Source organism: Oncorhynchus mykiss, chromosome 16 (assembly GCF_013265735.2).
Source record: "Oncorhynchus mykiss isolate Arlee chromosome 16, USDA_OmykA_1.1, whole genome shotgun sequence".
Lineage (NCBI taxonomy): Eukaryota > Metazoa > Chordata > Actinopteri > Salmoniformes > Salmonidae > Oncorhynchus > Oncorhynchus mykiss.
In genome coordinates, this window is record NC_048580.1 from 42,639,630 (window position 1) to 42,662,020 (window position 22,391).

Genomic DNA, 22,391 nt, shown 5'->3' on the forward strand with positions numbered 1-22,391 from the left:
CTGTACTGTATCCTCTCCCGGTACTGTAGATTTCCAGGACTGATAGCTTAATCAAGCAGTGGCACTGAAGTTGCAGCCACAGAGACAGTGGTAACCATAGAAGTATACTTTGCTAGAACGGAAAAGCTCCACAGACCATGGCAATTCAACTGGAACACCTATGGGTGCACTCAATATGGCCACCAGTTCACCCATTACAGACCCAGTGACTTGAAAGGGAATATCCGTTCTAGTAATTCTATTTCTATGGAGGCAGCCATGTTTAGGGAACCAATACCTTACTACAGAAAATCAGGGCTTGACTCTCTGCTCCTCTCTTTTAGTGACTGACCTTATTATTGGGGATCGACTGTCAGCAATGCCAGCATAAGGAGTTGCCTTCCTTTTAGCCGGATCATGTTTACTACTAGAGAGTGTGTGGCAATTAAATCTAAAAACATGTTGTACACATGATGAGATTGAGACCAAATTCATGGAAGTTACTTACTCAAGCTTATCATCACGTCCCGCCTGAAAGACTGAAAACCTATCTCCAGTGAGGTGTGTGAAGTGTAGACAAACAGTTGTGACCTTCGGACAGCCTACTATACTGTGAGTCAACACAGAGGATAATACCTGGAAGCTAGTCTCTTCAAACACACACACCACTGACACAGTTTAGTTTGCTTATTGGCCATTTTAACAGATGTGTTGGGGGTGTTCTTTTACTTGACTGGTTTTCAGTGATGCCAGGTTTGCTGGGGAGCATGACTGCATATTTTTCTTTCGCTCATCAGACAACAATGTTCTGACACTGCGGAGTGAGATTGCATCCGAGTGTTGGACAGTACCCACTACATAATTTTGCACAGCACAGTGACGTGCAATCAGGGTAGGCAGTGCTTACCCTGTGATAATCTAATTTAGAAAACAAAAACTGTCATGAAAAGCCAAATAAAAGACACATATTTAAAAAAATTGTTATCTAATGTTTTTTTCTTAATGATTATGGTGGTTTTTATGCTCAAAAACGAAAAAAATGTGCTGAAACTGCATCAAAACCTCAGGAACTGTGCCAGGGCGTTCATGCCTTTCTTTCTAGCCATTCAAATCCATTCAAATCGTTGATGCTGCGGCCATTCCTGACTCCAGTCCCTGTTAATGGACGGGGTCAGTACATGCGTCGTTGCTTCGCCTAGCTTGAAGTAGCTTCATTTATTGCCCTTGAGCTCAATTTCATATTCTGAGCATGAGTATGGCCTAAACATGTTGTGTGGTTATTGCCTGGGGTAAGCTACATCATTTGGCGCTCACGTCCCTTGAACTGATCAAACTCGAAGCTAGCTAGCAAAAACAACCGGACAAATGGACTATACTGCACCTCAAATAATATTCCAAGTTGGAATAATGTAAGGCTCTGTTTGGAGGGTTCGAAAGAGAGGAACGCCAACCATAATGAAAGTTTCGACCAGACAGAGGCAGCATACCTCTACAAGACATGACAGGCAACCACCATATCCCTTACTGCTAACTGTCGGGCAGGCGAACAGCGAGTACAGGACTGTCCACTTGTCTGAAACGTCGCAACGACTTCCACGTCGCTGCCACTGCAGGGTTGTACTGTTGAATCGTGTGAATAGGCAGCATTCCTTTGAATGCATTTGATTTATCAAGCTAGAATTTCATTGTGACAAGACACATTTTCAGTCATTTCGATTGTTGATGTGGAAATTTCGTTAGAATCTTCCCAGCAAACCAGGAACATTCCCAGAACATTATGTACGATTCCTATTAAGTTCTAGTTAGGGTTTTATCTAACAAAAGGACATGTTTTAAGTAAAATATCCTTGGGAATGTTCTCCTAACGTTCACTAAAATGTTGTGCACAACATCTGTAACAACCACCACAGAACATTCCCCAAATGTTCTCATTAGGTTCCAGGTAATGTAATAACACAGTGTTCCGGTAATGTTCTTAGAACATACTGGCACAACTAAAATGTTCTGCAAATGTTGATGGATATGTTATTCAAAACACCCATAACAACAAGCAGGGAATATTCCTACAATGGTCTCATGAAGATATTCTGTAAGGTGATCCATGATGATCAATCATTTTTCTAAAAACATACTTCTGTGATAATGCATGATAATGTTCTGCTAATATTAATGTGTAATGTAACATTATTATAACTGCCATCTTCAAGCCTTGTAGGCTACTTAGTCTGCTGCGCCAACAGGATCCTAATGTTTCTAGTAGATTTCCCTTTGTACTAAAATCCTTAAATTATGATGCAAACTACGGCTATTATGATCCAAACTATATGTCTTGGTACATTTACATTTTAGTATTTTAGCAGATGTTGTTATCCTGAGCAACTTACAGGAGCAATTAGGGTTGGTGCACTCGATGAGCTCAAGGGCACATCAACAGATTTTTCACCTATTCGGCTTGGAGATTCAAACCAGCAGCCTTTCGATTAACTGCTAAGCTACCTGCCGCACTGTACATACATATGCACATCTACACTCAGCAAAATAAGAAAATTTTCATTTTTCAGGACTCAATCTTTCAAAGAAAATTTGTAAAAATCCAAATAACTTCATAGATCTTCATTGTAAAGGGTTTAAACACCGTTTCCCATGCTTGTTCAATGAACCATAAACAATTAATGAACATGCACCTGCGGAACGGTCGCTAAGACACTAACAACAACGGTAGGCAATTAAGGTCACAGTTATAAAAACCTAGGACACTAAAGAGGCCTTTCTACTGACTCTGATAAACCCCAAAAGAAAGATGCCCAGGGTCCCTGCTCATCTGCGTGAACGTGCCTTAGGCATGCTGCAACGAGGCATGAGGACTGCAGATGTGGCCAGAACAATAAATTGCAATGTCTGTACTGTGAGATGCCTAAGACAGCGCTACAGGGAGACAGGATGGACAGCTGATCGTCCTCGCAGGATCGGTATATCCAAACATCACACCTGCGTGAGTTACACCAGGAATGCACAATCCCTCCATCAGTGCTCAGACTGTCCGCAATAGGCTGAGAGAGGCTGGACTGAGGGCTTGTAGGTCTGTTGTAAGGCAGGTCTTCACCAGACATCACCGGCAACAATGTTGCCTATGGGCACAAACCTACCGTCACTGGACCAGACAGGACTGGCAAAAAGTGCTCTTCACTGACGGGTCGAAGATTTGTCTCACCAGGGGTGATGGTCAGATTTGCGTTTATAGTCGAAGAAATGAGTGTTACACCGAGGCCTGTACTCTGGAGCAGGATCGATTTGGAGGTGGAGGGTCCATCATGGTCTGGGGCGGTGTGTCACAGCATCATTGGACTGAGCTTGTTGTCATTGCAGGCAATCTCAACGCTTTGCGTTACAGGGAAGACATCCTCCTCCCTCATGTGGTCTTCTTCCTGCAGGCTCATCCTGACATGACCCTCCAGCATGAAAATGCCACCAGCCATACTGCTCATTCTGTGCATGATTTCCTGCAAGACAGGAATGTCAGTGTTCTGCCATGGCCAGCGAAGAGCCCAGATCTCAATCCTATTGAGCACATCTGGGACCTGTTGGATCAGAGGGTGAGGGCTAGGGCCATTCCCCCCCAGAAATGTCCGGGAACATGCAGGTGCCTTGGTGGAAGAGTGGGGTAACATCTCACAGCAAGAACTGGCAAATCTGGTGCAGTCCATGAGGAGGAGATGCACTGCAGTACTTAATGCAGCTGGTGGACACACCAGATACTGACTGATACTTTTGATTTTGAGCCCCCCTTTGTTCAGGGACATATTTTTCAATTTCCGTTAGTCACATGTCTGTGGAACGTGTTCAGTTTATGTTTCAGTTGTTGAATCTTGTTATGTTCATTCAAATATTTACACACGTTAAGTTTGCTGAAAATGAACGCAGTTGACAGTGAGAGGACGTTTCTTTTTTTGCTGAGTTTATATACCCCTCACTCCAATCTGCCAGGCAACATTTTTACATGATTTCTGAAATCAAGTTTGTAGTGAAAATAAAAGTCAAAACATCCCAACTTTACAGTATGTAAAGAAGATTGGTGGAGTAAGAAAGAATAGAGGATACGTATTGGTATCCTCTTTTGCAAAGACAAAGACCACAACCTGAAAGTCAGAGTAAAGGTGTGAACAGCTTGTGTATTTGTGTTAGTCCCATCCCTGTGATGCACTGGATTCATTCCAGAAACAACACTCCAAAGTTCCCAGGTTCGATCCTCACTTACAACTACAAACAAACTACGGTAAAATCTACATTTTGTACAATAAATGTCTAATAAATTGTCATGTGATTCCAAATAATTGCCATGTGTCTTTCTACATGGATTTTTTTTGTACAACTAACTTCCTCAACAGTAAGATAACACTAACACATGAAATAAACCTCCATGGACTGTTCAAAATTGAATTTTATAATTCTGGGAACATAGGAATGACATTGTAAAAACATTGTGGGAATGTTTTGTGCACGCTGATAGAACTATTGTGAGAATGTCATCACAACTGGACAGATTTTGTGTTAGGGAAACTATCTGTTGTCATATCCCCTCAAAACTATCTGTTGCCTCATCCCCTCAAAACTTTTAAAGAACATACCAAATGTGTTCTGGGAATGTTTTTGCAAGATCAGGCGTGTTTTTTCAACATAGTAAAAACATTGTAATTATCAGCACAACTGTACAGTTTTGTGTTATGGGAACATATCTCTTGTCATGTCCCCACAATGTTACCACAACCTAAAGGAATGTGTAAGGAACTTTGAAGAACATTAAAAATGTGTTCTGAGAACTTTCTTGTACGATCAGGTGAATGTTTTTTGTACCCTAAAAGAAACATTGTACAATCATCCGCACAACTGGACAGTTTTTGTAACATGTCTTTTGTGATGTCCGCACAATGTTCCCACCAGACTGTTCCCACAACCTAATGAAACATTCTGGGAACCTTTAAAGAGTAGACGAAACGTGTTCTGGGAACTAGGGATTAGCACCGGTAACCGGGATTCCAGAACTGTCCCGGGACCACTCTTCACATTTCCCCAAAAAATAGGACAAGACCCGGGAAATTACAACATTTTCCCCCAAAGTCTCACTAATGTAATTCTACAAAATACACAACATGAGCAGCAGCAGATTGGCCAAAAATAAAATAGCACATTATCCAAACAGGCTGTCGGATGGAACCCTTTAGCCTAGTGTATTTACTTCAAACAAAGTCGCAGTTCAGAGTTTTCATCAGAACTGAAAACTCGATCCTGGTCCGACCCAAGCATGGTGAGCTGAAGCCTGAGCCCAGGCCTAGTCTGATGTCACAGAGATGAAATGAGCTCAAACCCAAAAAAATGCCAAATTTCTAGAAAACAGTAGGCAATATTGATTTAAACTGCTGTTGAAAACAACGCGGTGGGAGAGGGAGAGGGCGGCAGGGAGTGAGGAGACGAGGAAACAGCGTTTAGGCCTAGATATTCAAAACATTTCCTCTTTTTATCTCCCCGCTATTCATGAGTTATCTGTACAGTCATCAACTCAATTTTGCCAAATCTGAGATTTTCTGTAATTTGACAGTTATCTAGCAAGTTTAGCAACTTTGGTCATTTGACTTTTGTTTGACTGCCGTTACAACGTTTGTATGATTCGACAACACTTCAGCCTACTCGGGGTGAGGTCTGTGTGTCCTGAGCATGCTCTGTGTCGAGATGAAATGCGCTGAATTAATGGAGAAACATGATAACACTCTGAATTTATGAACGGCCTGTTTCGCATTTCACAACAATGTCATTGCCGATCAAAGTTACTCTATCGTTACTAAATATCAGTTTCACTTGCTGTGAAATCTTTACATAGTGCAGTCAAGCCGGCAATGTGGTGCAGCGACAATCTTATTTTGGGAGAAACTTGGCATAGTGACCATATTTTGGTTTTAAACGCTTTAAATGGGCACTTCTGATTGAAACTTGGTAGATTTTCAGGAAAATAGTCATCCCTACTGGTAATGTTCTTGCAACGTGAGCAAATGTTTTATATAAACATTGTATAATCATCAGCACAACTGGACAGTGTTTATGTTTGAAAAAAATGTGTGTTTGTGAACATTTTCCGCCACCAAACGAATGTTCTAGTAACTTTGTATCCAAGATGGCGTAGCTGTCGGACGTGTGTTTGTCTTGTCCCATGTAAATATGGAGTTTATCGTTTTTTCACTTTCTACCTATGACCTAAATATACTTTCCTGAAACCCGCCTCACCCAATGTGGTATGGATCTGCTATTTTTAAACGTTATAACTGGAACCTCCATCAGAAGCTAGCCAGCTAACTAACTACTAGCTAGTAGTCACTGTTAGCCACGGCTAGCGGTCTTCACCTTTAGCCCGGACACCAGCCAGCTTTAGCTCGGTCAATACCTGTCAGTCTGTGCAGCCCAATATCAACCCAGAGCATATCGGACTGCTTTTCTCCACCACATCTCAGGATTCCTGCCGCAAGCTCTGGGCCATTACACAGGATCATCGCAGCTAGCTAGCTACAACCGAGTGGCTACTGCTGGCTAATGCCTCTGTCCCGAAGCAAGCACCAGTTAGCCTTGAGCTAGCTTCAAGCTAGAACCATCTCCCAGCTAGTCGAAGAGGTATACCCGCTAATTCGTGGGCTATAATACCTCTTTTGCCAATTGGCCTGGACCCTTTATTGCCGACACGGAGCCCCGCCTATCCATCACGACTGGTCTGCCGACGTAATCGTCCGATATGGTTTCAACAGGTTTTTCCGTTGCGATGTTGCCAAAGACCCGTCTGCTAGCCACGGCCCACTAGCTTTCTGAACGCCGTGCCTCCCGCTCGCCTAGCATAGTAGCGACTACCGAACGGCTCCAGGACTCACCTATTGCTGCTCATTGGACCCTATGATCACTCTGCTACACATACCTCTCTCTAATGTCAATATGCCTTGTCTTCTGCTGTTTCTGTTAGTTATTGTTTTATTTCACTGTAGAGCCCCTAGTCCTGCTCAACATGCCTTAGGTAGCTCTTTTGTCACACACATGGGGAGACCTCACCTGGCTTAGCTGCTGTCTCCAGAGATGCAAGCTCTCTCATCGTCACTCAATGCATAGGTTTACCCCCACTGTACTCACATCCTACCATATCCTTGTCTGTACATTATGCCCTGAATCTATTCTACCATGCCCAGAAATCTGCCCCTTTTATTCTCATGTTCCCAACGCACTAGACGAGCAGTTCTTGTAGCCTTTAGCCGTAGTGTACCCTTATCCTCTGTTCCTCTGGTGATGTAGAGGTTAATCTGTCTGAATCTGTCTGAATCCTGGCTTAGGAAGACCACCAAAAATTCAGAAATGTCCAACATTTTCCATCAAGATAGAACTGCCAAAGGTTGCGGAGTTGCAATCTACTGCAGAGATAGCCTGCAGAGTTCTGTCATACTACTCAGGTCTGTGCACAAACAGTTTGAGCTTCTCCTTTTAAAAATCCACCTTTCCAGAAATAAGTCTCTCACTGTTTCCGCTTGTTATAGACCCCCCTCAGCCCCCAGCTGTGCCCTGGACACCATATGTGAATTGATTGCCCCCCATCTATCTTCAGAGTTCATACTGTAAGGTGACCTAAACTGGGATATGTTTAGCACCCCGGCCGTCCTACAATCTAAGCTAGATGCCCTCAATCTCACACAAACTATCAAGAAACCTACCAGGTACAACTCTAAATCCGTAAACATGGGCACCCTCATAGGTATCATCCTGACTAACTTGCCCACTAAATACACCTCTTCTGTCTTCAACCAGGATCTCAGCGATCACGATCTCATTGCCTGCATCCGCAATGGGCACGCGGTCAAATGACCACCCCTCATCACTGTCAAACGCTCCCTAAAACACTTCAGCGAGCAGGCTTTTCTAATCGACCTGGCCCGGGTATCCTGGAAGGATATTGACCTCATCCCGTTCAGTAGAGGATGCCTGGTTGTTCTTTAAAAGTGCTTTCCTCACCATCTTAAACAAGCATGCCCCATTCAAAAAATGTAGAACTAAGAACAGATATAGCCCTTGGCAAACTTGACTGCACTTGACGAACACAAAAACATCCTGTGGCATACTGCATTAGCATCGAATAGCCCCCGCGATATGTAACTTTTCAGGGAAGTCAGGAACAAATATACACACTCAGTTAGGAAAGCTAAGGCTAGCTTTTCAAACAGAAATTTGCATCCTGTAGCATTAATTCCAAAAGGTTTTGGGACACCGTAAAGTCCATGGAGAATAAGAGCACCTCCTCCCAGCTGCCCACTGCACTGAGGCTAGGAAACACTGTCACCACCGATAAATCTACAATAATCGAGAATTTCAGTAAGCATTTCTCTACGGCTAGCCATGCTTTCCACCTGGCTACCCCTACCCCGGCCGCAGCAACTTGCCCAAGCCCCCCCTGCTTCTCCTTCACCCAAATCCAGATAGCTGATGTTCTGAAAGAGCTGCAAAATCTTGATACCTACAAATCAGCTGGGCTAGACAATCTGGACCCTCTCTTTCTAAAATGATCTGCCGAAATTGTTGCAACCCCTATTACCAGCCTGTTCAACCTCCATTTCGTATCGTCTGAGATCCCTAAAGATTGAAAAGCTGCCGCGGTCATCCCCCTCTTCAAAGGGGGAGACACTCCAGACCCAAACGGTTAGACCTATATCCACTCCAGACCTACAGTATATCCAGCCGGGCCTGCCTTTCTAAAGTCTTCGACAGCCAAGTTAACAAACAGATCACCAACCATTTCGAATCCCACCGTACCTTCTCCACTATACGATCTGGTTTCCGAGCTGGTTATGGGTGCACATTAGCCACGCTCAAGGTACTAAACGATATCATAACCGCCATAGATAAAAGACAGTACTGTGCAGCCGTTTTCATCGACCTGGCCAAGGCTTTCGACTCTATCAATCACTGCATTCTTATCGGCAGACTCAATAGCCTTGGTTTCTCAAATGACTGCTTCGCCTGGTTCACCAACTACTCAGAAAGAGTTCAGTGTGCCAAATCGAAGGGCCTGTTGTCTGGACCTCTGGCAGTCTCTATGGGGGTGCCACAGGGTTAAATTCTTGGGCCAACACTTTTTTCTGTATATATCAATGATGTCGCTCTTGCTGATGGTGATTCTCTGATCCACCTCTATGCAAACAACACCATTCTGTATACACCTGGCCCTTCCTTGGACACTATGTTGACAAACCTCCAAACAAGCTTCAACGCCATACAACACTCCTTCCGTGGCCTCCAACTGCTCTTAAATGCTAGTAAACCTAAATGCATGCTCTTCAACCGATTGCTGCCCACACCTGCCCGCCCTCCTAGCATCACTACTCTGAACGGTTCTGATTTAGAATATGTGGACAACTACAAATACCTAGGTGTCTTGTTAGACTGTAACCTCTCCTTCCAGACTCACATTTTAAGCATCTCCAATCCAAAATTATATCTAGAATTGGCTTCCTATTTCGCAACAAAGCCTCCTTCCCTCATGCTGCCAAACATACCCTTGTAAAACTGACTATCCTACCGATCCTTGACTTCAGGGATGTAATTTACAAAATAGCCTCCCACACTCTACTCACCAAATTGGATGTAGTAGTCTATCACGGTGCCATCCGTTTTGTCACCAAAGCCCCATATACTACCCACCACCGCGACCTGTATGCTCTCGTTGGCTGGCCCTCGCTACATATTCGTCGCCAAACCCACTGGCTCCAGGTCATCTATAAAAGTCTTTGCTAGGTAAAGCCCAGCCTTATCTCAGCTCACTGGTCACCATAGCAACACCCACCCGTAGCACGCGCTCCAGCAGGTATATCTCACTGGTCATCCCCAAAGCCAACACCTCCTTTGGCCGCCTTTCCTTCCAGTTCTCTGCTGCCAATGACTCGAACAAATTGCAAAAATGACTGAAGCTGGAGACTTATATCTCCCTCACGAACACAGCCCATCTGTAAATAGCACACCCAACTACCTCATCCCCATACTGTTATTTATTTAGTTTTGCTCTTTTGCACCCCAGTATCTCTACTTGCACATCATCATCTGCACATCTATCACTCCAGTGCTAATGCTAAATTGTAATTATTTCTCCACTTTGGCCTCTTTATTGCCTACCTCCCTAATCTTTCTACATCTGCACACACTGTACATATATTTTTCTATTGTGTTATTGACTGTACGTTTGTTTATCCCAAGTGTAACTCTGTGTTGTTGTTTTTGGCGCACTGCTTTGCTTTATCTTGGACAGGTCGCAGTTGTAAATGAGAGCTTGTTCTCAACTGGCCTCCTTGGTTACATTTTTTAAATCACAGAACCAGTGTTAGTTTGCTGGGTTATTTGTTATATACAGTGCATCCGGGAAATTATTCAGACCCCTTGACTTTTTCCACATTTTGTTATGTTACAGCCTTATTCTAAAATCTCCACACAATACCATATAACGACCGGCTTTAATAGATTTTTGTAAATGTATAAAAAATACAAATCTGAAATACCAAACTTACATAAGTATTCAGACCATTTGCTATGAAACTCAAAATTGAGCTCAGGTGCATCCTGTTTCCATTGAACATCCTTGGGATGTTTCTACAACTTGATTGGAGTCCACCTGGGGTAAAGGCACACACCTGTCTATATAAGGTCCCACAGTTGACAGTGCATGTCAGCGCAAAAACCAAGACATGAGGGCGAAGGAATTGTCTGTAGAGCTCCGAGACAGGATTTTGTGGAGGCACAGATCCGGGGAAGGATTGAAGATCCCCAAGAACACAGTGACCTACATCATCCTTAAATGGAAGAACTTTGTAACCACCAAGACTCTTCATTGAGCTGGCCTCCCGGCCAAACTGAGAAATCGGGGGAGAAGGGCCTTGGTCAGGGAGATGACCAAGAACCCGATGGTCAATCTGATAGAACTCCAGAGTTCCTCTGTGGAGATGGTAGAACCTTCCAGATGGACAGCCATCTCTGCAGCACTCCACCAATCAGGCCTTTATGGTAGAGTGGCCAGACGGAAGCCACTCTTCAGTAAAAGGCACATGACAGCCTGCTTGGAGATGGCCAAAGGGCATCTAAAGGACTCTCAGACCATGATAAACAAAATTCTCTGGTCTGATGAAACCAAGATTGAACTCTTTGGCCTGAATGCCAAGCGTAACGTCTGGAGAAAACCAGGCACCACTCTTCACCTGAACAATACCCTCCTTACGGTGAAGCATGGTGGTGGCAGCCTCATGCTTTGAGGATGTTTTTCAGCAGCAGGGACTGGGAGACTTGTCAGGATTGAGGGAAAGATGAACGAAGATAATTACAGAGGGATCCTTGATAAAAACCCGCTCCAGAGTACTCAGGACGTCAGACTGGGGAGAAGGTTCACCTTCCAACAGGACAACGACACCAAGCACACAACCAAAACAATTGCAGGAGTGGCTTCGGGACAAGTCTCTGAATGTCCTTGAGTGCTCCAGCCAGAGCCCGGACATGAACCCAATCGAACATCTCTGGAGACTTGAAAATAGCTGTATCATCATACAGCTTTTTATCATCATACCCAAGAAGACTTGAGGCTGTAATCACTGCCAAAGGTGCTTCAACAAAGTACTGAGTAAAGGGTCTGAATACTTATGTAAATGTGATATTTAAGTTATTTTGTAATATTTTCAGTTATTTTGTAATAAATATGTCTAAAAACCTGTTCTTGCTTTGTCATTATGGGGTCTAGTGTGCAGATTCATGAGGGGAAAAAATATTTATTCCATTTTAAAATAAGAATGTAACGTAACAAAATGTCAAAAAAGTCAAGGGGTCTGAATACTTTCCTAATGCACTGTACGTGTGTGTAATTATAGTTCACATCATAATATTATTATGTGTGTGTGTGTTTTTACACACCGTGCATTGGAAGAATTGTGAAAAGGTGCCACATTTTAGTTGTAAATGTAGATGCTACATTGGTATATGGCTGAGCTGAGTTAAGCAGTGTGTTATTTTGTCAGATCATTTTAAATATCCTGCCATTTCATGAAAATTTCAGTTAATAGCCTATGTCACTCTGGTTTTTGGAGCGATCTGTTGTATGGTGAACTTGGGCTTCATTGTTTATTTGCGAGTAAATCTGGCTTTGATAACCAGTGCCTACAAAGCCACCAAACTCTACGCACGTCACTGGCATAGCATACACTGGTACATGGACTTCATGTTCCCTGGACATGTTAGCCTACACGTAAGTAATGTTTTGCTTTTAACTAGGATTCAGACACACAAGCACACAAACACACACACTCGCATAAACACACACACAACAAACACACACCTAAAAGAGTTGAGGTTTGAGAGCTGCTAGCCTAATCATAAAACAGTCTTTGTACATCCATGTGCCTGGACTATCAGCTCTACTCTGAGTTTTAGCCATGTTTATTCATTATGTGTGTTCCCTCTGGTTAACATCAGTGCAATGAAAACAGGGAAGAGGAAACATACACGGAAATGTACTGCATTGTGTAACATCAAAATACTCTATAACCACATGTTAAACCCAAATCACATTATAAATCAGGTACTTTGGGTCCTGGATGCTGATTGCCTGAAACAGCATTTCAGCTATGTGTATATCCGACATTATATTATGGGTATGAAGCTAAAATACTTGTTTACTGATCTATTTAGGTTGGTATCCAGTTTATAATGGCAATAAGGCACCACATGGGTTTGTGGTATGGCCACTATACCATACCCCCTCAGGCCTTATTGAATTAATGATAGCACATCAATAGAAGGCTATAGAAGGGAAAGACCACATAGAACCACAGACTATATGCTTATCACACTAAAGAGCACGGGTAATATGTCTGCCTTTGAAAATAGGTATTCTGGCCTCAATGGGACCTGGTTAAATACATTTTAAATAAATAACTATGAATAACTATGAATGTACTTACAGCACTCAATAGGATGGGAGGCGGTTTGCAGTGAGATGTGTTGCCCATTAGGTTGGGGTACATGCACACGAAACACTAGACGCACACGAGTGTTCTTTCGTCCGATGTCCGTCTCGCCCTTCCTCAGCTCAATATCAGCATTCCTGAGCTTCAGGATCCCAGCACAGTCGATTCTGTGAGATAGGAGGATTAACTACTGTAAGCCCTGTACAGATACCCATGTGTTGCATTATGATCACAACTGATATGGTTAATGAGATCAGATCTAGGTTCAATTAGTATGAGTTTTATTTCAAAAACTTGATTGAGCATGTCTGGCACAGCCTCCCAAGTGGTACGGTGGTCTAAGGCACTGCATCGCAGTGCTAGCTGTGCAACCAGGCTCTGTCGCAGCCTGGTGCGGTGCACAATTGGCCCAGTGTCGTCCGGGTTAGGGGAGGGTTTGGCCGGCAGGGATGTCCTTGTCCCAACGTGCACTAGCGACTCCTGTGGCAGACTGGGAGCAGTGCATGCTGACATAGCCAGGTGTACGGTGTTTCCTCCGAAACATTGGTGATGCTGGCTTCCGGATTAAGTGGGCATTGTGTCAAAAAGCAGTGCGGCTTGGTTGTGTTTCGGAGGATGCACGGCTCTTGACTTCGCCTCTCCTGAGTCCTTACGGGAGTTGCAGCGATGAGACAAGACTTTAACTATCAATTGGATACCACAAAATTGGGGAGAGAAAAAGAGCATGCCTGGAACCAATGGAATATTCCCATCAGTTCAAATTTTTCCCGCTTATCTGGTGGCATTGGAGACAGGCTCAGTAAACAGGCTCAACGAGTTTGAAAGAAAACAAATACTGTTTGAACCAGTCTTCAAAGGACACTGCTTTGTATGGGTGGTGTTTGACATGAATCACTACTCTAACTTCTCTCACATTGCTTTCATGTCGTTCTTGGGCTCCAGAGGGATCTCCAGGACTTTGGTGGAGTTGATGATCTTCTCGTAGCTGGTGGTGGTAACCGTCTTGCCCGTGATGCGGTGAACCTGGTAGAAAGCGTGGGGCTTCAGGATCCTCTCATCTGCGGTCCCGATGAAGATCTGCAGGCCCAGTGGCTCCTTTCCCCTGTAGCCATGCAACTGGAAGAAACTCTAATAAATATATTTTTTTACATGAAGTCAAGATGTTCACACTTTTCATAATGGGTAGTTTTTCAAGTTCCTATTCTGCCTGTTCTGCCCCCCCTAATAATTTCTCATTATTTGCCTATATGGTCATTCAATTTAATTTCAGCAAGCTATGACACCCACCATCTCAGATGCTTCTGAAATGGTTTCTGTAGTTAAAAAATAAATAACATAAGCATTCCTGCAACATTATTTTGTTGAAATGTTAATTTATAGGATTCAACTACTATTCAATAAACATAAAACCCAACATCCGATTTGAACCAAACCTCTTCTTAACAATTATCAAGACCTGAGGAATCCAAATAAATGGTCAAGTCACCCATGGATCCCCCCCCCCCCCCCCCCCAAACAACACTCTAAGCCCACCCAAATGTCCAATATCAGTTCTTTATGGTTTTAGCAAGTAGTATGAAGCCGCGGATTGGAGTATTGTTTATTCATACTATGTAATGTATTCTCAGTGAATTTGTGGATGTTTTTTTCCCCCTGTTCAGAGAAATTAGCCATTGAAGTAGCTCGCATATTTCCCGATAAATGAGTAAAAATGCCAGGTTTTGCCCAATAGATTATGTTGTTCCTTCTACTGCCACACCATTTTATCAAATGTTGCTGGTTTATTGTGTTTACTAAATGGGTCACATCATTTATGTTGCAACCTTGAGTAGAAAACCAATAGCTTTTGCTCATGATGTAAATACAGTGCCTTGCGAAAATATTCGGCCCCCTTGAACTTTGCGACCTTTTGCCACATTTCAGGCTTCAAACATAAAGATATAAAACTGTATTTTTTTGCGAAGAATCAACAACAAGTGGGACACAATCATGAAGTGGAACGACATTTATTGGATATTTCAAACTGTTGTAACAAATCAGAAACTGAAAAATTGGGCGTGCAAAATTATTCAGCCCCTTTACTTTCAGTGCAGCAAACTCTCTCCAGAAGTTCAGTGAGGATCTCTGAATGATCCAATGTTGACCTAAATGACTAATGATGATAAATACAACCCACCTGTGTGTAATCAAGTCTCCGTATAAATGCACCTGCACTGTGATAGTCTCAGAGGTCCGTTAAAAGCGCAGAGAGCATCATGAAGAACAAGGAACACACCAGGCAGGTCCGAGATACTGTTGTGAAGAAGTTTAAAGCCGGATTTGGATACAAAAAGATTTCCCAAGCTTTAAACATCCCAAGGAGCACTGTGCAAGCGATAATATTGAAATGGAAGGAGTATCAGACCACTGCAAATCTACCAAGACCTGGCCGTCCCTCTAAACTTTCAGCTCATACAAGGAGAAGACTGATCAGAGATGCAGCCAAGAGGCCCATGATCACTCTGGATGAACTGCAGAGATCTACAGCTGAGGTGGGAGACTCTGTCCATAGGACAACAATCAGTCGTATATTGCACAAATCTGGCCTTTATGGAAGAGTGGCAAGAAGAAAGCCATTTCTTAAAGATATCCATAAAAAGTGTTGTTTAAAGTTTGCCACAAGCCACCTGGGAGACACACCAAACATGTGGAAGAAGGTGCTCTGGTCAGATGAAACCAAAATTTAACTTTTTGGCAACAATGCAAAACGTTATGTTTGGCGTAAAAGCAACACAGCTGAACACACCATCCCCACTGTCAAACATGGTTTGGGCCTGCTTTTCTTCAGCAGGGACAGGGAAGATGGTTAAAATTGATGGGAAGATGGGTGGAGCCAAATACAGGACCATTCTGGAAGAAAACCTGATGGAGTCTGCAAAAGACCTGAGTTTTTGATTTGTTAAAAAAGTTTGAAATATCTAATAAATGTCGTTCCACTTCATGATTGTGTCCCACTTGTTGTTGATTCTTCACAAAAAAATACAGTTTTATATCTTTATGTTTGAAGCCTGAAATGTGGCAAAAGGTCGCAAAGTTCAAGGGGGCCGAATACTTTCGCAAGGCACTGTAAATGGTGTGGTCATCTTCACAATTTATGCCAGACCTCCATGAATTGTTGGACCTTTTAGGAGAGTTGGATGAGGCATTCGTTGCTAAGAGAAGGACACATTTGATTGCTTTCATGGAGGACTGGCTTGACTTGTGAGGACACAATTCATTTTCATCTTGAACAAAAGCTATTGGTTTTCTACAAACCATTGTTGTGAGCCATTTAATAAACACAAGAGATCAGCAAAAGGGATAATAGGTTGGCAGTAGCAGGAATAGTGGCAAAATCTGGAACTTTCACACTCATTTATGGGGGGAAATGCAAGCTACTTCAATGGCTAATTTCTCTGAACAGGTGAAAAATCCCCACCAAATTCACTGAGAATACATAACATAGTATGATTCAACTGTACTCCAAACCACAGCTTCATACTACTTGGTGTGGGAATTGGGGGGGTCCATGGGTGGCTTTTGACCATTTATTTGGATTCCTCAATCATTGTTAAGAAGAGGTTTGGTAAAAATTGGATATTGGGTACTATATTTATTAAATATTACATGAATGTCATACATTTAAATGTACAATGTGGGGGCAATCAATTAGTTAAAATGTTTTTCACCAAAATAATGTTGCAGTGATGCTCATATTATTTTTTTCTAACTACAGAAACAAAACCATTTCAGAACAATCTGAGATGGTGGGTGTTGAAATTCACTTTCTTGTGCTTTTTGAGGGTGAATGACTCTATAACTACATCTTCTTTGACAGTTTTCTGCTAACAGTTTTGGATGAACATAAAGCTAACCCCCTGGTAGGGTAGCCTGGTGGGGTCACATGTTGCTCAGTTGGTAGAGCATGGCGCTTGCAATGCCAGGGTTGTTGGTTCGATTACAATGTGAGACCAGTGCAAAAAATATATAGAAATGTATGCACTCACTACTCTAAGTTGTTTTGGATAAGAGTGTCTGCTAAATTACTTAGATGTTGGCTCAGCAGAAATACTCACTGCTGGAAACATTAGTATCCTCAACCTTGAATATCAGCTAGCAGCTCTTTGTTCTAAAGTAGCTGTCTTTGGAATTCAAAGGAGCTCCATAGGAATCAATATCATTCATTGGCATGCTTATTAGAATATGACTGCCTTAGTTTAGCCACATGTGCCACGGATACTTTCAAGACAAAATAAAGACTAGGTCTACATTAATTCCAGTACTTCTACAGTGGAATGGTTTGGAGAATTGGAGGTGGCCACATAGTAAATACATGTTTATAACATGATGTAAAACGCCTAATCACAAATATTTATCAAAATCATTGCATACAATTGCAAAGTAGCTGTAGGCCTAGTTGTTGCCAATATTCAGATAAATAATCAAAATATGCTTGCAACCTTGTCAGACGTCTACACTTTACATAGTCCCCTTAACTCATCACTAAAACCCCGTCTGTCTCTCTGTCTCACACACACACACATTTTCAAGCTGATGATTTTTCAGAAAGATAATTTTAGTTGCAAGTTCACACATTGTGGTTTTTGCATGCTTCCTTCCGAGGTAGTCTCTGGTCTCTCCACTAATCTGTCTTTCTCTCTCTGTGTGTGTGTGTGTGTGTGTATTTTATGACAGGTGAGAAGAGTATAGTGAGGGGGCAGAGTTTGGCTGAAAGAGGCATGGCAGAGATCACATCTCATCTAATTTCCTTGTTGCTCAGACATACAGAGAGACAGAGAGACAGAGAGACAGAAAGACAGGGAGACAGAGAGAGAGACAGACAGAGAGAGAGACAGAGAGCGAGAGAGACAGACAGACAGACAGACAGACACAGACAGCAGAGAAACAGGCATGGGGGGGCTGACCGAGAGAAAGAGGCACATCCCAGGAACCTGAGTAGCCTACAGCATAGTTTCCTCTTTAAAGTCAAGTGAGAATTACAATATTCACATTCACTGTTGTAGAGCTTTTTCACTGGTGAACCTCCTTACAACTGCTCAATGTAAGCAAAAACTATAGTGACATGAGTGGTCTTGAACACAGGTAGTTGAGTCTGACACAATGAGTAAAATAGAGGAATTCTATCTGAGAACAGGCCATCTGAGAAGCTGGTTGCTATGGTTGCAGTGAGTGAGTCAGAGCGAGTGGGACTAGGAAAATTAAAGTGGAGGGAGTTCAGAGTCTGGGACTGAGAGGGAGTAGTTTGGCCGCGCCTAGCCAGCCACGTGATCAGACGACACCAGGCACAGCTCACTGACCTCAAAGAGAGCCAGAGAAAATGGAAAGTGAGAAATGCTTAATTTCCACCTGGCCAGGTTCTGGCAATCAACAACAACAAGTAAGCTTTCCAGATGTTGCCTTGGAAACATTAAAATATGAACTGAAAGTTCTATTTCCTACTTCTTTCCTAAATATATGGACGACGTGGAAATGCCTTCTGTTATGTTCAGCTTAGATTGAACATGTAAAAAAGTGATACTAGCTCTATATAGCAAAACATAACTTTTTTTTTCATATGAGTATGCCTGAACTTAAGTTCACCACTCCTGTCTCCAGAGTACACTGGGGGTAATGTGACCTGTGTGTAAATGGGCCAAAACAACTGCTTGTGGTTAAAACATTGGTCCGTGAGAGGCAAAGCAGCAGTGTATTTTCTGCAAGAAGACAAGTGTTCTCATGACACTTTGGTTTGAAACAATTAACACAAAAGCTGTTGCTCATAGTAAATGAAGACAAAAACAATAATCTGCAAGGTGTTTACTGTAATAATGGCTGGGAGTTGACTTGATGAAACAGTAGCTGACATGCGTAAGATATCAGTGCACATTATAACTCATTTCAGTGAGTGTAGCAGGCTGCTAGGAAGAAGAGAAAGTTAGAAGGAGAGAGACAGGGAGAGATAGAAAGGGAAAGATAGAGAAAGGGAGGTATATAGAGAGAAAGGGAGAGATAGAGAAAGGATGAGGTAAATAACATATACTGTAGAACGTACACAGTAACACACAGTAGTAATTTTCCTAAGCCAGGCCCTGGGACAGTAGTAGCATAGCTATGTACTGACTAGAAAATACCATTACACACAACAGGCCTTCCTATTAGGGCTGTCCTACACTAAAGGGGGCTACCTAGAACCTGTAGGATAACTCTTTTGGTTCCAGGAAATGTATTATCCTTTTTGGTTCAAGGTAGATTCCTTTCACCAAAGGGTTCTTAAAAAGGTTATTTGAGGGTGCTTCATTGAGTGAAAAGATTCTATCAAGAACCAAAAAAGACTTCCATAAATCAACTTATTTTCTAACAGTGATACAGAGCCATTCCACTGGGGACACACTGATTAAATCAACATTGTTTGCATGTCATTTCAATGAAATGACATTGAACCAAAGTGGAACAGACGTTGAATTGAAGTCTGTGCCCAGTGGGATGCAGCGTACCTGGACAACAGGATGACCACCAGTGGGGGCTTTGACCGCGCCCCTGCTCCCCTCTGTCTCATAGTGGGCTCGGTGGTGGGGCTTGGGCTGCACGTCAACGTGGAGCTTGTACTGGTCTGTACGGCTGGGGACAGGCCATTCCAGAGGGGGCAGAGAAGACAATGGGATGCTAAAGGAAATAAGACATGGGGGAAAAGTATTAATTTGTCTTGTGCAATGACTAGGCACGCTAAATTGTGGTTCCTAATGAGCAATGAAAACTTGGTCATACAAACATACAAATTAACAACTAAATCAGATTCATAATAAAACTACACGATGCACCTATACAGGCTTCCTACACCATTCACCTGCAGAGGTTGGGGACCATCTGCTTGGTCCAGATGGGAGGGATCACAAAGAAGGATTCAGCCCCAGTTTTATTCTTAACATCCTGCTCACAGGACACCAGGTAGTTGACCTCCCTGTGGTTCTCTGGGTAGAAGGCATATGCCTGGTTGGCTGTCTTCACTATCTTGGTGGGGACTAGACCAGGCTGGACAGTGCCATAGCCGTTCATGGCCTCAGCCAGACTGTTGGAGGTCCCGTAGTGGGCCCCTGCGTTCTTTTGGGGATGCTCCTCGTGGCCCCTATGGGGGGAAGGACTGTTGGAAGGGATCCCGTTGATCAGGCTGGTGTTCCTGTACATGTCGTAGGTGCGTTTGCCCTGTGGGGAAGCGGAGCGGGATCCTGGCCTGAGGGATGGGGAGGGCGAGCGGGGGGCGATGCAGCCCTCCTCTGTGCGGGGGGAGGTGCCTGGGGAGGTGCGGGGGGAGCCGGTGTGGATGTTCTGGAAGCGGGGCCAGAGGTCCCCAGCCCCGGTCTGGCCACTACTAGGGGACACGCAGGGAGAGGCCCAGGGGGAGTAGCTCTCCGAGTGCCAGCTGGTGGAGGAGTTGCTGGAGGCTGGGCTCAAGCACTGGGGCTCACGGTAGGCCAGGCTTTCGTGGCCCGGGACGGTCAGGGTGGGACGGGGGCTGATGTTCAGAGTGTGGTTCTGCAGGGAGTCTCGTCCATCGCTGTAGTGCTCACGTGACGGTGTGATCTCGATCCTGGGGCTCAGGGCAATGCCCCCAAGCCTGGAGTGGTCCAGGTAGTTTTTGGCTTCCAGGTGCTCATAGCCAGAGAGGCTCTCTGGGTTGTGCTCACTACACTTAATGCTGTAGGGGGAAGCCTCCTCCTGGATGTAGGCCAGACCAGATGGAGGGCTGACTCTCTGTGAGGAGAGATTTGGCTCATCTACAGGAGATAGGAAACAAGGAAGAGAAATCATTAGGAAAACACATGAAAGTACAACAAAATACATTATTTATAAAAGGGATTGCCCATAGTCTGTAAAATCATTTCTCACTAAAGATATTCACTTTCCCCCCGAAATCGCATATCTTACAAAACGTACATGTTTTCAATGCACATGTTGAGAGCCACACTGAATTGAAATTCTGTGTTTATTGAATTAATCAATTAATCAAAATTAATAAAAACCATTTCAAATAACCATATTGTTAATCATTTTTATTCAATCCCTTAGATCAGTTTGATTAACAATTATATAAAACAAAAGGCTTAGATTTGGAAATTATTCACAAATCACATCAAAAGGGTCCTCTATTTGTAACCATTAACCCATTATGTACATAAAACAAATGTCATGATGTTTTGTGGTTGGAAAGTGTGTTTAAACAAGCTCTACCAATGCACTGTAATCAACTTAACCAATTGCTTTATTCTTTCTTTGAGTTGAGTGGACTTCAGAAGGACAAGAATTTGAGCTAACGTGTTAAAAGTTTGTTTAGTCAACAAACTGCTCGAAGTGGGCTGAATTTGAACCAGCTTGTTGAGTAAAATTACAACTTCATGTTTGATCAAAACCACTCAAAACCACACCCACTATTATCATATTTCCCAGCATGCCATACTACAGGTTGATTTTCAGAAATGTTTGTTTCAATACCTGTATTTCTGCAAGTACATTGATGGGTTGATTAATCTTATGCTACACAAACATAAATAACATACATTTTTCGAAACCAATCCAATCTGTTAATGGTTTGACTTATTGCACCCGTTGCGGAGATGGCCGTTACAGTTAATATGGTTTATGTAGCCTCTAACAACTCTTTCCTACCTGGCCAGTCATTCTCAATACATGTTGTGAGTGATTGATATTGTCAAACACATGGTGGCTACGTAATTGGGGAGGTTGGGTTCAAAGTAATGGCTTGAATGGAATCAAACACACTGGGCAGAAACTGGTTGAATCAGTGTTGTTTCCATGTCATTTCAACCAAAAAATTCTGTTTGATGTTTAATCAACATTGAGAACTGATATTATATTCCAGCCATTGTTGTGAGCTGTCCTCCCCTCACCAGGCACCTGGGATGAATTGTTGGATATCCTCATTCTGGCTGGATTCCAATACAACATATACATCACTTTGCAAGCCAGCATAATGTGACTTGCAAAGTGATGTGGCCTGTAAAGTAGCGATGGGAAGTTTGGCTCTTTTTATTGACTCTGATCTTTTAAACTCGTTTAGTCAAAATAACATTTAGTTCTTTGGATTCAGTAATTCCCAGATCACGCAGGAACCACTACCGGTGGGTCCTGAGTGATTCTACAAGCCTCTCGCTCGCCATAATTGCCTTATTGGAGCTGTCATTCGTGGCTGAGAGTGTGTGCTTCAAACGATGTACATTTGTGATTGCTACTCACTGGGCACACCACGTCATTTCAACGTGGAGAATTGGGTCATATTTGGTTGATACGTTGATCAATGAGATTCCAACCTCAAAAAGACAGTCAAAAGTTTAATGAATTCCCAATGAGTTATCACTATGCTTTCAACCATTT

General features: G+C 43.1%; 1 protein-coding gene across 2 annotated transcripts in view; it reads right to left on the reverse strand.

Moving 5' to 3' along the window:
• The window catches only part of LOC110492056 (nuclear factor of activated T-cells, cytoplasmic 2), a 48,402-nt gene that overhangs the window by 24,223 nt on the left and 1,788 nt on the right, over window positions 1-22,391 (reverse strand). For both annotated transcript variants that reach the window (XM_021566034.2, XM_021566033.2), the window contains exons 2-5: window positions 19,849-20,776; window positions 19,499-19,667; window positions 13,900-14,102; window positions 12,981-13,153 (exon numbers count right to left, since the gene is read on the reverse strand). In XM_021566034.2, coding sequence (XP_021421709.2) covers window positions 12,981-13,153; window positions 13,900-14,102; window positions 19,499-19,667; window positions 19,849-20,776 — 1,473 coding nt within the window. The remainder of the gene's footprint in view (window positions 1-12,980; window positions 13,154-13,899; window positions 14,103-19,498; window positions 19,668-19,848; window positions 20,777-22,391) is intronic.